General features: G+C 39.1%; 2 protein-coding genes and 1 long non-coding RNA gene across 11 annotated transcripts; 2 read left to right on the top strand and 1 right to left on the bottom strand.

Moving 5' to 3' along the window:
• Nucleotides 1-404: 404 nt before the first annotated feature.
• On the top strand, nucleotides 405-7,257 carry LOC103975833 (calcium-dependent protein kinase 26). Its single transcript, XM_009390923.3, has 7 exons — nucleotides 405-1,366; nucleotides 3,140-3,283; nucleotides 3,357-3,509; nucleotides 4,032-4,147; nucleotides 4,355-4,522; nucleotides 5,370-5,594; nucleotides 6,936-7,257. Exons 1-7 carry the CDS (start codon nucleotides 652-654, stop codon nucleotides 7,050-7,052), a joined length of 1,638 nt encoding a protein of 545 aa, XP_009389198.2. The 5' UTR covers nucleotides 405-651; the 3' UTR covers nucleotides 7,053-7,257.
• Nucleotides 7,258-8,589: 1,332 nt separating this feature from the next.
• Nucleotides 8,590-12,434, top strand: LOC135604682 (uncharacterized). 2 transcript variants are annotated; one of them, XR_010484252.1, is made up of 3 exons: nucleotides 8,590-8,791; nucleotides 9,764-11,331; nucleotides 11,632-12,434. It is a non-coding gene; the product is annotated as an uncharacterized LOC135604682 (long non-coding RNA). The 2 variants fall into 2 exon arrangements; XR_010484251.1 differs by having other exon boundaries at nucleotides 9,764-11,365.
• Nucleotides 12,435-12,517: 83 nt separating this feature from the next.
• On the bottom strand, nucleotides 12,518-15,781 carry LOC135582876 (myb family transcription factor MOF1-like). 8 transcript variants are annotated; one of them, XM_065094381.1, is made up of 7 exons: nucleotides 15,070-15,779; nucleotides 14,842-14,976; nucleotides 14,641-14,717; nucleotides 14,513-14,549; nucleotides 13,923-14,064; nucleotides 13,544-13,775; nucleotides 12,518-13,046 (listed from the first exon to the last, which is right to left on the bottom strand). In XM_065094381.1, the coding sequence occupies exons 2-7, from the start codon at nucleotides 14,966-14,968 to the stop codon at nucleotides 12,765-12,767; spliced, it is 897 nt and encodes a 298-aa protein (XP_064950453.1). In that variant the 5' UTR covers nucleotides 14,969-14,976; nucleotides 15,070-15,779; the 3' UTR covers nucleotides 12,518-12,764. The 8 variants fall into 8 exon arrangements, with proteins under 8 accessions (XP_064950453.1, XP_018676970.2, XP_064950451.1 ...); XM_018821425.2 differs by having other exon boundaries at nucleotides 14,842-14,982; nucleotides 15,123-15,779; XM_065094379.1 differs by having other exon boundaries at nucleotides 14,842-14,982; nucleotides 15,070-15,778.
• Nucleotides 15,782-17,357: the final 1,576 nt, after the last annotated feature.

The following is a 17,357-nucleotide window of genomic DNA, read 5'->3' as shown; positions in this document are numbered from 1 at the left end:
GGGCTCTACCACCCATCACTGCGTGTGTCTTTTGGTGGGTATGTGGACGCTCTCTTTTCTGCCCGTCAAACCGCGTCATCTTCTCCGGAGAAGTTCCTATTCCCACGCCGATAAGACACGCGAGTGGATTACGCGATGAGTTGCAATGGCAGCAAAGGACAGCGGAGGAAAAGTCATCTTGTACTGCCGACGTGACCAACCTTCCTCTTCTATGATTGGCCGGATAAAAGGTGGGACCCGCAAGTAGCACGTCGGCTATTGAGAGAGGTTCGGATGGTGGAGACAGCGAAAAAAGGTTTCTTTTCACAAGTGACACGGGAGGTAAGCTCCTCGAATGAGAATATGGGTAAGGATTGCGCGTGGGAAGGTCTTTATCTGTCTTTTACTTGCATTTAGTTGGATTTTTTTTTTTTTAGAGGGAAGCAGAGTCGGTCAGCACCTTCTTCCTTCCCTCGTTCTTCGCCCGCCTCACTTCGTCGTCTTCCCCTTCTCGCGTCCGTGTTGTTCTTGTCTGATAACGATCTCATCGCTTCCCAGCTTACGATCAGCTCCGGTTCTGCTCCAATTTCTGCGATCCGCTCCCGAAATCGGCGGAGAGAAAAAGGAGGAAGAGCCAAAGAAAACATCGATGCGACCTCTTCACCTCGTTTGATGGGCAATACCTGCCGAGGGTTTTTCGGTAGCAGACACCACCACCCCACCCACCCAAAGCCGTCATCTAACCGCCGCTCCTGCTCCTCTACCAGTTCCTCGTCCGACGACGACGACACCCCCAAGCCCGCCCCCCCCGCCGCCTCGGTCACCGCCGTCGCTGTCGTCATGAGGCGGGGCGTCGACCCCGCCGGCGCCGGCGCCAGCTGTCACGTCCTCGGGCACCCCACCCCCAACATCCGCGACCTCTATGCCCTTGGGCGCAAGCTCGGGCAGGGCCAGTTCGGCACCACCTACCTCTGCACCGAGCTCGCCACCGGCGCCGAGTACGCCTGCAAGTCCATCACCAAGCGGAAGCTCATCTCTAAGGAGGACGTGGAGGACGTGCGGCGGGAGATCCAGATCCTGCACCACCTCTCTGGCCACAAGAACATCGTCACCATCAAGGGCGCCTACGAGGACTCCCTCTGCGTGCACATCGTCATGGAACTGTGCGGCGGCGGCGAGCTCTTCGACCGGATCATCGAGCGCGGGCACTACAGCGAGCGCAAGGCCGCCGAGCTGATCAGGATCATCGTTGGGGTTGTCGAGGCTTGCCATTCTTTAGGGGTTATGCATAGGGATCTCAAGCCCGAGAATTTCTTACTGGTCAATAAGGAGGATGATTCGTCTCTCAAACTCATCGATTTTGGCCTCTCCGTGTTCTTCAAGCCAGGTGAGAATGACAAGTTATGTTGGTTTGCTGTGTTCCCTTTTCATGGTATGCTGCATGAACTACCTCTTGCGTGATTGTTTGGATATATCTGTTTTCTCAACTTATGCCAACCATTGTTCTTTGCTGCATCCTGCAATTTAAGAGCTCGTATTAATTAATTAAGGATTAAATAGTTGACTGATCAAAGATGTTATTGAAGCAAAGAGTTCAGTCTTTTTAGTAGTTTCAATTATTGGTTCTATTTGGCTTGCCGTGTTCCCTTTTCATGGTATGCTGCATGGACTACCTCTTGTGTGATTCTTTGGATTTCTGTTTTCTCAATTTATGCCAACCATTGTTCTTTGCTGCATCCTACAATCTAAGAGCTTGTAGTAGCATTTACTAAATAAGGATTCAGTAGTTGACTGATCAAAGATTTTATTGAAACAAAGAGTTCATTCTTTTTAGTGTCTCAAGTTTTTTTATATTAGTGCAGATTATTTATGCCTTTGTTGGAATCTTCCTTCATATATTTGCCTTGCAGAAGTTAAAAACTGCAGTAAAAAAAGTTGGGTTACGACTTCTGGCTCTTAATGTGAGTGGATGATGCCCAATTTTGATCTTACTGCAGCAACAGTGTCATTTGTGGGTTGTCTATTGCTACTTCTGAGCAAGACTTTGCTCAAACTTGTATTGGTGAAATCAATGCTCTCTAGCTGCAACACATTGGAAGAATCAATTATAATTATTTTGTAACTGGTCGACAGAGAATTTTTTTGGGGATTCTTAGGGCAAATGACTGAAAAAAGTAGTAAAGATTTTCAGGCACTAGGAAAAGCAACGATTGTGTTTGCTTTCCTAATGTTTGTCAAAATTGTGTCATTCTTGTAATTACCTCAACTCTTGACTGGCATCCATGTATCCATAAAGATAAGTCCAATTTTCCTTCATTCATCTGAGGCAGCAGAGGAGATTTTTCTGACGTTACTGATTATTTGTCAATCCTTTTATTTGCTTGCTTAATAATATGTGTGCTTCGTATTTTGTCTTGAATACACTATAATGAATAAAAGCAAAGAGAGAAGATGGTAAAATTTAACAGAGGCCCAGGAAGTAAAATATCCATCATTTTATAGTAAATAAATCAGTGGGTGGTTTGCTATGGCACCAAAAGAAAAACAAAATTGTAAACAAACTTAAGAAAAGGTGAATTCCATACTAGATGCAAATAAAACTCAGAGTTTGTTAAATCATGATGGTGAAGTGATAGAATACAGGTTATTTTATTTTTCCTTTATGATATCTATTTGTATAGCAGAGATCAATAGGGTTAAAAAGATGAAATAAAAGTACCACTTAGTTCTCCATTTTCAGATTTATAACAATATAACAAGTATTCTTTTCTTTTCTCTTTTTTAATTAGATGCAATGACATTGACTTCCTTGGAGCAATTATTAAATCTTACCAAATGATGAAAATGCACAGACTAAGAACTTGGAGCCTCTCAAACATAAGATCTTCCATATCTGTGTAGTATTTTTTGCTTTATGTCCTTATCTCTTCTTATTATCTACTTGTGATTCTCTTGGTTAGTGATCTCCTGATTAAATATAGGGTGACCCAATTATGAGAATCCTGGAAATGGGGATTCGGGGAGGTTCAAATATATGCAGCCGTATCCCTAAGTGGGAGAGACTGTTCCCAATAATTGAATCCTTGACACCCAGGTCCCTTGATGCGACATGGCCATTCTTATCTGGAGTTTCACTAACTCAGATCCTTTGCATCTCCAGGTCAGATATTCACAGATGTGGTTGGAAGCCCATACTACGTTGCTCCTGAAGTACTGTGCAAACAATATGGACCTGAAGCAGATGTCTGGACTGCGGGTGTCATACTCTACATATTGTTAAGTGGTGTGCCACCCTTTTGGGCTGGTATGACTCGTGTTCTCATGCTTATGTAATCTCATGATTATCAAATCACTCATTCTGAATCTTCTTTCTTCAGAAACACAGCAAGGAATATTTGATGCTGTTCTGAAGGGAGTCATTGATTTTGACTCAGATCCATGGCCTCTGATTTCTGACAGTGCTAAAGATCTAATAAGGAAAATGTTATGCTCTCCTCCTTCAACACGTTTAACAGCTCATCAAGTCCTCTGTGAGTTACTGAGATTCATGATTATCTATATATCTGAATTGCTGATTATTTGTCTGATTTTATTGACATTTTAGATATGTTTTCTGGTGCACACCCTTATATGCACATGCTGTCTTTATGCAACTTGACACTTCTTTATAAAAAATTACAAATGGTTTTCCTGTAGGCTTGTATATATGGAAACAAGGATGTTAATGATATGCACTAATTTCTGCTAATGGCTTTGCTAAGTAAGAGCAATATACATAAAGATAAGGTGGAATAGTGTGAGGTCATGGTTTTTAAGAGAGACTTGGATGTGCAAAAGAGAGGAGTTATTTTGTTCCTTTATTTCATGTTCTGATATCTGCATGGGTCAATCCTGTTAACATCAAGGTCACAGTTCTGTTCAACTTTGAGCATTGTCAAAATCTCAAGAGCAAAATTTAATGTGGTATGAGAGATTATATGCTGAACACTTTAGTAGCCGGCAAGATGTAGATTTTACTGTCTGACATATTGTACCATTCACCTTGTTTCCAGCTCATCCCTGGATTCGTGAGCAGGGAGTTGCTTCTGATCGAGCTCTAAATCCAGCTGTCCTCTCTCGTCTCAAACAATTTTCAGCTATGAATAAGTTAAAGAAGATGGCTTTGCGGGTCAGTAAATCTGAACTTAAACAACCTTTGCAGAATTATCAGGACTGATATTTGTTTGTAATGCTCAAGTTGTAAGAGATGTTATTACTACACAAATGAACACATAAATTTGTCTTCACCATGATGTGATCTTTTATGTGCATTTTTTTTTTGTTTTTCTTGTCTATAATGGTGTTTTTATTGAACATCTGCTCTATATCCTATCAGGTTATAGCTGAAAGCCTTTCAGAAGAGGAGATTGCTGGATTAAGAGAAATGTTCACAGCAATGGACACAGACAACAGTGGTGCAATTACATTTGATGAGCTCAAAGCAGGATTGAGACGATATGGTTCTACATTGAAGGACACAGAGATCCGTGATCTTATGGAAGCTGTAAGTTTATCAAACTTTGAAAGTGGCAGATGTCTTTGTTGAGCCTTTATTTGACAAAGGGCATGATCTAATATGATTAGCAAGTTTCTTTGTGTATTTTACTTTTCATAACTTTGTGATATCAACTTACTCTTGATTTTTATGTCGCCAAAATTACTTTTTTGATATGCATCCGAATGATTAGTGTTAAAAACTAATGAGTTATTTTGCCACTGAGAAACGGTTTCAAGTACAATCATGAAATGGTTTCCAAATCTCCATTAAGGACCTACATAATACAACAGGAGCTTGAGCTCAGAGCAAACATACTCACACCTCAGAATATACTGCTTGATCAGTTTTTTTAACTGCGACCTGTCATATGCTTATTTTTGCAAAACTTCTATTCTCCTACGGCAATTTGGTTGCACGGGAAAATCTTTTCTGTCATGCTGCAACAGATCTAATGCCATAAGTTGTGTTTGGCTTGATATAAACTAGCCATGTTAAGTGTGAATTTTATCTATCAATTGTTCTTAGCTTCTACTTTCTTTCACATTTTTAGATTAAGATTGTACTGAACCCTAATATATATGAGCTTAACTTTTAAAAAATCTATCTTGGGTCTGAAAAAGATAACTACGAAGGGTACATGTTGCTTCAGATGGAAGCTCTCTCCAGGTCTAAGACTTTGCACAAATCTCATTTCATAGGCACTGAGTATAACAACTCTCACAATTTATTTATTAAATGTCTTCGTTATTTCTTCTTGATCATGGAAATTTAATGCAATTCATCAAGATAATAATTTTAGTGCAAAAAATGAAATACTTGCTTCCTTAATTTTGACTCTCCAAATTATATGCAGGCTGATGTGGACAACAGTGGTACCATTGATTATGGTGAATTTATTGCGGCAACAATACATCTCAACAAGCTGGAGCGTGAAGAACATTTAGTCGCAGCCTTCTCATATTTTGACAAAGATGGAAGTGGTTATATTACTGTTGATGAGCTTCAACAAGCTTGTAAAGAGCATAACATGACCGATGTTATTCTTGAAGATATTATTAAAGAAGCAGATCAAGATAATGTAAGTAATTTCTTGTATGGAAATATGGTAGCTTTACTTTACTTTAGTATGAATGTTTCACATATTGATGTGTCCAGAAGTAAATAAAACAAGAACATGTTCTAAGGTTTGGTAGAATTTAAAATGAATAGAACCTCAGAAGATGCATTATAACTATAAGTATAAATAATTATGATAATAACAACAAAAGCAATAAGCCATGACGTCCCTACTTTTATAATAAGTTAGATACTAAGGTTGGGAAAAAGACTTCTACCAGTTTGCCAGAGCTAAAAAAAGGATTGGAGATTGTCATGTGTCCCTTAGATTAAAATGAAAGTTTATAAGATCAATAATACTTAAGAGGTGGAATGTTGAGCAATTAGGGACAATACGTTAAGAATATTAATGTTGTGAACACGAAGAGTCGAGATTGACATGTGGGGCTACTAGAAAAGATAGAACATTTATATTCATGTATGATTAGATGTAATTTCACTAGAAAGAAAAGATGAGGAAAAACTGTTGGAATGTTATGTGCATTTTCTAAGGAGATCTGTAAACGCACTTGTTAGATAAGATAATTAGGATTACTAGGGTGAGAAAAGGTTTTATTAGAAACAATAAATTTATATTTGATTTCTTTTAGTTTGACTAGTAATATTTCTATAAATAAAGCTCTAAGTGGGAATAAGATTCATGTAGTTGATCTCGGATATTTGGGACATTATGGCTTGTAGAAGCAAAAGAAGTGACTAGATTTGCTTTATTGTGGCATCTAGTATCTACTTGTACATCGACCAGACATGAGAATATTTTTTCTTTGTTTTGTGTTATGGCAAAGACTTCCTGCAATTTTGAAGCTTGATATTCTAAATGTTTTGTGTTAACCAAGGTCTAGACTGTAGACTACTACAAGAATATGGAAAAGATAACAAGAATTTGTGATAAATGATGGGTGTTTTTTTGGTTTATTAATATCAATTACATGCTAAACAATATCTCTAGTCAGATATCCATATCATCTGTAACCAAAAGTTCCAACATTTTAGAAAGACAAACTTAATGTATTCATGAACTAGCCAAGTATCCCAAAATAAGCCAGTCTATTTAATAACTATTTAAAAATTAAATAGCTAGAAAATTTACTTGATACATATTCAATAAGTAGTATGTATGATATTTAATACATACACAATGCACGTGTACATCATGCAAATTCAATTATCCATGTTTCACAGATTTCCAATAATTCAAAGTTACTTGGATGTCTTACAATTCAAAGTATGATATTGCATAATATGGTTTTGAAGCTTGATCATTTTTCCAAATCCTAACTATTATGTCTTTGTTATATTTCAGGATGGTCGTATTGACTACGGTGAGTTTGTTGCTATGATGCGAAGGGGCACAATGGGATTGGGTAGATGGACGATGAGAAATACCTTGAACATAAGCATGAGGGATGGTGGTTTTTAATAATTGAATATGCGTAGGTTGTGTTCAGATACTTGTTATCTAATTGTTACCCCTCCTATGTTATCTTTATCTGGGTTATCAAATATAAGTGAAAAAAAAATGACTGCAGAATTCAGTAGTTATAATGATGTCAGATTAAGTATGATGTTCAAAATGGGATATCTGAATTTCAAACCCTAGAGCTAAATATCCTTTTTCATGACAAGTCAACCACACCTTACCATCGTGTCTAAGATGGATTGAGGAAATGGTCTGGGGGATCTTAAGCACCACTTCTGTTTTTTAGCTATTCTTCTTTTTGTTAGTGGGAAAGATTTGCTGCATCAGTGTCATTACTACTCAATATGGCTTACCAGCATTCTCAGGAACATAATAAAAGGAATCGATCCTATAGTCATGCACAGTCACTTTTCTGCATCTATCTGCTATTCTTTGAATGATTTTGCACATTGGTGCATCATCCTTTGTTTGTCCCTTTTCTATATTTTTTTCTGTATGTGCTTATATGGTTTCACTCTCGAACTGTAGAATCCAATGGTTTATCTTCAGCCCATAAGATCTCCTTTTCATCATTCATGTTACTTCACCATGAAGCTTGGTTTTGCTGCTTCAGTCGAGAGATGGTTCCTGGTTTCATAGATCACGACCTCTGCATTTGCCAATTATCATTACTAAAATTTGTTAACTGGCAAACACTCCTGTTGTATGAATTGTTTCCTGTGCTCTGTTGACTTGTTCATGGACATCTGTTTCCATTGGTGTTAGACATGGACAAACTCTGGAGACTACTGTCATTAATTAATGTTCTCTAATACTGCTATCTTAAAGATTTCCAAATCCATGCTCATCTGCAGTTTGAGCATTTGTTTTGTGTAACCTAAAGAATAACTATACTTCTTCTTGCTCCAAGTGACAAGTTGACCATATACAATCCACATCGTTCAATGATCATTGTTTATGATAGTGAAGAAAATGTTGGACAAGAGAGATTCTTGGCCAGACAAGGATACATACACACAGGTACATATTCTTAGTAGGTTTCACTCCTACTATTCTCCAATACGACATGATACTTAGATTGTCACCAAATATTAATTGTAACATATTTCTTTGGTATATAGTAATAAACCAAAACACCGAATTGTGAAAACCCTCATTCAGGCGTCGCCATGGAAGTGGTTTAAAATATGTAACTTCATATTCCAGTGCTTGTAAATATGAAGCACATCGGCTCATGGTATTGAAGAGCATAGGATGAGTTATACTGTATACTAAATATGCTTATGTTTAAATACATGTATATGTTCACATGTATCCTAATGTGGAGGGAAAGATTATATACTGTCAACAAAAGCCATGTTCATATATATATATTTTTTATTTTATGTAATTTTATTTATTTCTAAGTAATTAATAATTACTTATGATTAAATGGACGCGCCTCGTCCCATCGTCACCTCGTCGGCAACTTGATTGATTGCTTTATGATTCGGGCAACTATTTTTTCCCTCTCGTTTTGGGTATGTTTTGAGTCACGGAAGAAACCATCGATCTCAAGCTTGAGCTTCACTGCCTTTTGCCACCGTGGCATAGGGCTAGGGTTCTCAGCGTCGGCTGTGGATCGACGGGGAAGGGAGATGGAGCGACGAGCTGCGGCGCTGGCTCGTCATCAATGGAGACGCGGCCGGGGATCCTACTCATCGGCTCCTCCAACGTTGGCAAGCGAACCCTGCTCTACCGTCAGGACCATCCGATCCTGCCTCTCTGGGCTTTTTTGTAACCATATGTATATCTTCTTTTGTTGTTGTGAATTGTCCTCGTTCGATCTTTGTCCCAGCTTATGTAATTGATCATAAAATGTTCTTTTCTTGCTTCGTTTCCTTCCGTTACTACGAAAATTGTGGTGAAATTTCTCGTCTTTTTGGTTATCCGAAAAGCCGTGGTAGAATTGTTTAGACAAATGTAAATGATTTGCACCTTATACACAAGCTTCCATCTTTGGAAATCTTGATTGTGCCTCTGCGAGTTATGATAGTACATGGAAGGTTCGATTACTGAAAATAATACATATTAATTTAGAATAAAATAGTTAATGTCTCAGTATGTCTGCGATTCTTTGTCTCATCATAATTAGATCATGTTTTCTTTGGAAGATAAATAAGTGGAGTATTTTTATGGGTAATCATGGAGGGAATTGCTTTCTGATCAACTCATTCTGTGAAATAACAGAATGTCCATGTGACCATGTCTTTACTGTTTAAGTTTTTTTTTTTTTTTTTTGTATTTTTGAGATGTAAGACTGTCCTCATGTTTCATATCAAGATAGTTTGCTTCACCTCAGTGTATATTAGTCTTTCAGTGTGAGAAAATATACTTTGTGTTAAGAATTTAAATCTTGATCCAATACTGGTTTTAGCGACTGGTCAAACCGATATGGTTTCAGTACATCAGGCAGTATACCGACCGGTACCACCTTGTATATAAGGTGGTAAGAATTTATACTTTGTACGGCTTTCCATATTGTTAATTCTCCTGGTGCTTTTCAACAATATTGAAGTCCCAAAGTTCCATATTACCATGTGAAGTTTCAAATGAATTTACATGTCATTGTGGTTGATTGTTTACTTCAAAGGTTGTAAAGTAGCTTGAGGGATTCGATTATTTTCTCATCTTTCTTGTGTCATAGTGGGTGATGTTTTCATTGACTGCAGGACTGCTTTTGATTGATTTTCCAGACACATCCGACCTATCAACAGGGATCCTTTGTCTAGGGTATGTAATATGCATGCCATTGGCAACCTATGCCACTTTGTTGTCTTCACATGAAATTGTTGATGGTAATATGTTCATTTGGTGCATACTTTACTTTTTATGGTTTGATTATTTTGCCAGGGTGGGCAATTGGAAAATATTACACTGCTGATCTCTCTATATGGACAGCTCATCTAGTTGAACAGTTCTCAATTAGATCAATGCCTATTTATAAGCAGTTGGATGCCTTAGCGATGGTTTTTGACATGAGTGATGTTCGAAACTCTCCCTATGCTTTTTTATTCTTCTGATCTGGTTTGTCTTTACTTTTATGGTCTTGAATAGATTGTTATCTGAACTTAGACTATGTTTTTGACCTACCGTAGTATTTTTTTATGCATGTTCGAATTGTGAATATAATTTTTACAAATTAGTGTAAAGCATGCATGAATTTTACTATAAGTGATTTTTTTCTTCTCCTCTTGTTTAGTCTGCAGGAATCTTCTTTTACTGCCCTCCAAGGGTGGGTTGCAAAAACTGATATTACAAATTTGGAATAATACTGTGCATAGGAAAGAAAACAGATCTTGTGACTGGTCACTGTGCCCATACAGAGTATAGAACACATTGCGGAAACTTTGAAAGTCCAATGGTGATCCAGACCCAGAGTATATGAATTACAAGATTGATGAGACTGAAGCTTGTAGCTTACTGGGGCATGAAAAAAAACCATCTCTGGAAATTAGAAAGTCATATCTAGACTGGTGCATCAAGCATACCATAGAATATATAGAATCTTGTGCCTTGATGATAAATGTAAATTTCCCTCCTTTCCTTCTTAAACTTAAGTATTTTCTATGTTAATGTTTTTTTTGTGTTTATCCCATATTTAGCTTAATAAGTTGGTTGTACTTAGGTGTTGCATATCATTCACTACAGTTGATATTGAAGTTGACATTTTTTTTTTCTCTGCAGCTTTAGTTTGATTCTGTTTATTTTCTGTATCTACTTGTGGTTAGAAATCATAATTAACAAGAGAGGTGCAAATTTGCAGGGTGAACCTCACTTGTACAAGAGAAATGCAAATTCTACCAACTCATTTCCGGTGCCCTCATGTGCCTCTTTATCAGATTTTTCATCTGTAATTATATCAAGCTACGATATATGGATTGTGAATCGTAGGATTAGCTATGGAACATTTTTAGCACTTCAACTTCCTTTATGATTGAAGAGAATATGTTACTCGTCTGATTGACCTAAACATTTCATAAGTTTTTCCTTCAAACTTCTAAAAGCAAGGTTTAACTGGTTTCTACCTTGTGCTTGTTTATGTCTGTAACATTTCTGTCACATTAAATAGTAATCTGGTAATAGTGTCTTACAATGTGTCCATTGACAGGTCTTTTGGTTGATGGTGATATCCAAGGGATAGATCGGCTGTATGGAGCTCTTTCTGCTCATATGTGGCCTGGAATGATACTGAAATCTGGAAATAAGACAACAAATCCCTCCCTAGTTGAGAAAGGAGGTGAAAGACCTAACCTCATGATTATTTATATCTGGTACAACTTGTTCTAACCTAAATCTTAAATGCTATTGGCATTTGCTATTAGATTCGTTTTAGTCATATCGCCGCTGATTCTGAAGCAGATTGCTATTCAGCTTTCATATATTTATTCCTTATTCTTTTATCTCCTACCTGTCATTCTTGAATTGAACCCTTCCTGTTCGTCAGCTGGGATGTTTCTGACCGTTTCAGCATATTTTTTTCTTCTAAGAACTAATTTAAATTCTTTGTTTTTTGTTTTTGTTTCCTTGCCTATGACAGAGTTCACAGATGGATGAGATCAAATATGAGTCTTTATCTCATGGTTTTTGACAAGGAGTGGGGAAAATATATTGATGCAGTTATAACAAGAATACCCAATGAACCAGAGGCCAAGATCAATAAAGACCCATAACATGAAATATCTGATATTCATGGAGCAAAAATTGAAACTTCATCAGCCATTCCTCTATGTGGTGTATCTAGTGCTTTTCTGAGTAATCTTGCATCATAAATGGGAATTACAGATGAACCTGATACAGGAAACAACATAGTTGAAAACCGAGAGAAGAATGAGGGAGAACATCTATAGAACAAAAACCGAGATCAAATTTTGAGCAAGAGGAGCTTGAATCTGATGTAGTCAACACCACCAAGTTGGATGAGGCGCATATGATGGTCTGGCTGATCTGCAAAGGCTAACGTATGAGATTGGTAACATTCACGACAACTTTAGGCTGATGCCTGATTCTCAAAGGAGAGAAATGGATCCAAAGCTAGCCATGAAGACGGCTGCCATGTTTGGAGGATGAAGATGATGATAAAGATGGCTTGTGGTGTTGCGGGAGATCCTAAATGTTGATGTTCTCATGATGGTTTTCCGATAGGCTGTAAATGTGGATGATCTTTGGTTTTCAAGACAACTAACACGAGATCAAAACTTATGGTGCTGAGGCTACCTACAGCAGCTGATACGCCAGGCACCTTCCGGTGATTAGTTTGTGAAGAGGTCTTATTAAAGCTTGTCGATATCTCCTTCTAGTTGTTTGGTTCCTTGTAAGTAGATGATGCATTATGTCTTAAATCTTCTTCACAAGTGTATTCAACATTATTCGTTATCGTAATGTGGAATAAGCAGCTTAAGCAAGTTTCTGTCGAGATAATAACATGATGGAAGCTACAAACATTATTACATCACGGAAGTTTAGAATCCTTTGTCGCCCTTTTTACAATGGTTTGTAAGGAGTAAATAAAGCTCATTACATATCTTCGCCACGATTCATGTAAAGTAAAGCTTTTAGCAACCTGTCGAATGAACCGAGTAAATCCTTACAAGGAAACAATGGCCATTAAATGGAAACAATGGCCACAGAAGGGAGAAGAGTCACAAGAGATATATGTATCAGGCAACCTGTTTAAGTTTCACAGATAGACATGGAGAGATCCAGATTAACTCTGTCACCACCAGAGTAGCTCGAGTGGTCAGTGAAGTCTCTGCTGGAGGAAGAAGAGCATGCACAACTGGCTCCACTGTTCAACGACAAGGACAGCGACAGAGAGCAATCGTTAGCTTCCTCGCTCTCCACATACTCATTGTAATGTGATGGTGGTTTGCATGACAGGCATCCATTCCCACAGATCTGTTTGGTGATGAACTTGTTTGCAGGCATGAGATAATGATCATTTCTTATGGTGGCCTGAGAAGATTAAGATGGAATTATATCATCTGAATCAGTGCAACTCTGAAGTAGTTGAAGGATACCAACACATCACGATAGTTTGCTTAATATAAAGAGGAAAATTAAAGCAAATGCACGAGAGAGAGAGAGAGAGAGAGAGAGAGAGAGAGAGAGAAAGAGAGATTTATGTCAATACCACATTTTGGTTGTTCAAAGTAGACATTTATAGAACCTCGTCCAAAGAGATCGATATAGTTCAGTCAAAGTATTCATCTCTACCTGTTTGCCTACGGTTTATTGAATCACAGACTTATGGATGTGCGGAAAAGCTAAATAATGCAAGAATTAAGTGGTTTAGCTTCCAAATGAATCATGCAAGTTCCAAATGCAGCTCTGTACACATGGCACATGATGAAGTAGACAACCAAAGGAGCAGTAAAGCTAAAGACAGTGGAAAAGGAGGAAAAAGATGCTTTATATAGACAAGAAGATCAGCAGGTGAATGCAGGTTCTACCTCACTATTTTGATCTACCTTAGAAGGATCACATCCGTCCACCATGTATCTGAAAGCTGTAAGCTTGGAGAAGTGGTTCTCAGCCCGGGCAGTTTCTCTTTGCCAGCTGAGACCTTCCTTTGCTCCCCTCTCCACAGTTAAGTCTTGCATGTAATGATCAACCGAGTACGGGGAGGTATCCACAGTCAAGTCTTGCATACCTTTCGAACTGGTTTGTGTATCCAGTCTAATCCTATTGATACAGAAAACAAAAGGAATGGGGAAAGGATTAGCAAAAGGTGAGGTAGGAGTGTGTTGAGAAGAAACTTGGATGTTGTCTCTATATGTTGCTAACATGACTGATAGCAAGTGGAGATGAAGCTGGCTGTAAGTTGCCAACCGTTTTAAAGGGGAAAGAGGAGAGTACAGAAGGTGCGACTGGAACTCCTCGGTGGGGACTGAAGCGTGGCAAGGGCCAAGACCATGTTGCTCACCAGCAACTTTGTCATTGCCTGGGTTTGAGTGCTTTCTTTCATGCAAATCTGATGAGAGATAAGATAAAGCATTAGAGTTTCCTCGATTGAGATCATATCTTCCCTTCATTTGAAAGAACTAGCAGTCACCATGATGAAACTTACGGAGAGTTAAGAGGCAAAAGATTGAAAATATGCAGACACCATGAATGAAAAAGGTGACATGCACGGTTGCAGCCACAATTAACTTTCTGTCAGCAGAGAAGGAAAACCAGAAGCAAATGGAATAATATGGGGTAGGAAAAGGATTGCTCTTTGTTCTATGCAATAGTCTTTCTTCATGACAATGAAGTGCTTAGATGCTGCATCAACTTTATGTGGAGAACATGCAGACAACTGCACTAATGTCCTCATGAGTAGCATAATGGGTTGAAAGAAACTTAGATGGCAGCTTCATGATTGAAGAAAAAGAAAGCATGTAAACACAGATATGAATTGAAGAGAACCATTTCCATACCTTGCTTGCCTACTTCGTTCCTCGTGCTTCTGTACATCTGATTGAAACCACACCATCACTTAAACAGTGGCATGGAGAAAACGAAACAAGTAATAGGTAACCACAGGAAACAGTAGAAGCAGGGAAACCTGGAGATGGCTCTTAACATGGGATATAGTTAGTCCTCCAACATCCATCAACTGGAGCACAAGCTTAGGTGTTGCCTCTGCTTGCGGTATCAGAAAGCAAACAATGAGATAACGCAATAAGTAACACAAACTCAACCTCATAGAAGCCAATCAACTATGGTTTGATATGGGAAATGGATATGGAGAGAAGCAGATTCATACTCTCTTGGCCACCGAGCCTTTGAATGGCATGAACAAAGCAGTGGTGTAGTTCAGGCGTCCATCTCATCCGAGGAACTTTAGATCGAATGTATCGTCTCACAGCTCCATTCCTTCCACAGTTCCCCATCTCCCTTCCTGCAGCTATAGGCTTTTATTCAGCACCAACAATCTCTCTCTTAACTAGCTGAGAGATTCTAGAGATAAAACTCCTGTCAAGCTGCATTGTACCACAAAACTCAAAACATTGCTCTTTCTCCAGTGTCTGATGTAAAGACCTTCACCTTTTAGCTGCTTCAGCTACATGGGACCTCTAAATATCATTCGGACAGTCTTGGATCAACGAAACACTCGATGATGTGGGAAGCCAATCACTAGAACAATTCATCACAAAGAGGACGCAATCACTGAAGTGAAAGAAGATGGTATGATGAAAGATCGAGAGAGAGTGAGAACGGACAAAAGCCTCTCGCTGGCCTTTCTCTGATCCATTTCAATATTCCTCTACCTGTACAGGTAGGAATTCGCACATCATCACCTTCTCCTAATTATTACAGTCGTCCACAGCTTTTTGACTCTCCAGAGAGTGGAGAGCGACACCGGAGCAAAAGGTATACATTCTCATAGAAAAGAGCACAAGAAAACAGCTACAGAATCTCTGAGCACAGGATTTCTTCATCGCACTCCAGCCTTACTTTTGTAGTCTTTTCCGAGCTGCCTTCCCACATCAAAAACTCTATTTTCTCCCGTTCTTTGTGAATATACTTTGATATGTTCCAGCATTAAGATGAATGGGTACATCTCTTGGCATTCCTCAGCAATATTTTCTCTTTCTTTCTTCCATGCCAAACGTGTAGTCTTACGAGAGAAGTAAGCACGATATGGACAAGTCTTCAGCTGGTGTAGACAAACAGTCACCATGCATGGTGTTTTCTTAGTGGGAGTTAGGCCTTTCTCAAATCAATCAGCATCACTGCCAACCCTTTGAAGCAGGACAAAGCTCATAGAACTAAGACAGGAAGGGTTTGTGGAGACATGTATTCAAAGACATTGAAAACTTCAAAGCCTAGTCAGTCAGCTAAATAGCTGCGAAAGTTCTTCCTGCCTTCGTCCAGAATTTAGCAGACCTAACAAAGAAAAGGCAGAACTTGTGTGAGGGCCTAGGAACTTGTAGGGCTTCTAGGTGGAAGAAAAGGCGAAAGGGTAACGTAGCACAATGGTAAAGAGTTGGAGCGACTTCAACTTGGATATTTTAAGCTTGCAACTACAGGGGAGATAGCTTGAAATGTTAAGACGATGAAGAGGATAAGTTTGCTCCAGAGAAAAAGATAAATTGCAGTTGCCCATTAAGAGAATCTAGTAGTGTGCCTAACTCAGAATTATACAGTGAGTGCTGATATCTTTTAGTTTTCAGCATAGCAAATTGAATGAGAAGCTTAGTACAGCTACTACTACCACTAGATATGGAACAACCAGCTTGAGGTAAACATCAGACAAGTAAAAAGTAAAAATACGACGAGTCCAGAATTGTCACCGTCATATTATTTCAGTTCGTCCTGTCTCCATTTATAGGGTGGCAGAAGGAATGATGAGAATTCCTGCATATGGAATGATGATGGCGATGAACGCAAAGCGATCCAAATTCGTGATAATTATTCATTGTCCTCTTCGGACGAATTCCACAGCATCCGAGAAAGAAACAAAAGAGCAATTTGGCAAAGACAGCAGAGGAGTGCACGGAGCAACTCCAAAATCTCTCAATCAAAGCACTGAATGGCCTATTAGTGTGCCGAGCCTTTTGACCCCTTGCCTGAATAGTCCAATTCTTTGAGAGCCCCCTTCTTGTCACTCTTTATTCTTTCTTGCACTGAGGAATAGTTGAGTCATTGTTGTGATGCAGTGAAATAGACCACGTTTCTGAGAAGTTGTCAAATCCGTCATGCAGTGCCTTGAAACCTGTTGTTGCTTGAGAGAGAGAGAGAGAGAGAGAGAGAGAGAGTGGTGTCCTGTTGCCTCCGAGATCCTACTCACCTGATCGACCCTCGCGTATCATGGCGGTAACCTCACCGACCCTGTGCCTCGGCATGCGTGGGACGTACGGGAACTCCCAAAATGGTGGGCCAAAAGGTCCTGAAGGGATCACCAGCCGCCATCATTGCGTGGTGTTCAAGTTGAAGAACCAAGAACACTAATCAATGGCTTCACGGTCTGTTGGCGGAGAGAGAGAACGTTGTAAAGGACGCCATGAAGACCCCATGACCCCACAGGGAGAGTGAATGCATGCAAAGCCCCCTTCGGTCCATCTTCAAGGCAATCATGGCTTCTCATTGCACACGCCACCTCTCCTTCCTCCATAGCAAGGTTACCCGGGAAACGGTTTGGTCACTCTTACCTTCGGCCGACACAAGTAGACAGACTCGTTGTCTCTCACTTACACCAAATATATAATAACCGAGATTATCATTGATAAGTCACTATAATTATGGTCAAAATACTTACAAATCCCTATTTAAACACTG

The sequence above is a fragment of the Musa acuminata genome, chromosome BXJ1-2 (genome assembly GCF_036884655.1).
Source record: "Musa acuminata AAA Group cultivar baxijiao chromosome BXJ1-2, Cavendish_Baxijiao_AAA, whole genome shotgun sequence".
NCBI classification, from domain to species: Eukaryota; Viridiplantae; Streptophyta; class Magnoliopsida; order Zingiberales; family Musaceae; genus Musa; species Musa acuminata.
The sequence above is the reverse complement of the archived record's forward strand: the minus strand, read 5'-3'. Positions and strand labels throughout refer to the sequence as shown.

Coding starts and splice junctions, on each gene's coding strand:
- LOC103975833 (XM_009390923.3), top strand. CDS start 652: ATGGGCAATACCTGCCGAGGGTTTTTCGGTAGCAGACACCACCACCCC. Junction 3,510..4,031: donor AACAGCTCATCAAGTCCTCT/GTGAGTTACTGA, acceptor CCTTGTTTCCAG/CTCATCCCTGGATTCGTGAG. Junction 4,523..5,369: donor TCCGTGATCTTATGGAAGCT/GTAAGTTTATCA, acceptor AATTATATGCAG/GCTGATGTGGACAACAGTGG.
- LOC135582876 (XM_065094381.1), bottom strand. CDS start 14,968: ATGGGGAACTGTGGAAGGAATGGAGCTGTGAGACGATACATTCGATCT. Junction 14,550..14,640: donor ATGTTAAGAGCCATCTCCAG/GTTTCCCTGCTT, acceptor GGTTTCAATCAG/ATGTACAGAAGCACGAGGAA. Junction 14,065..14,512: donor GAACGAAGTAGGCAAGCAAG/GTATGGAAATGG, acceptor ATCTCTCATCAG/ATTTGCATGAAAGAAAGCAC.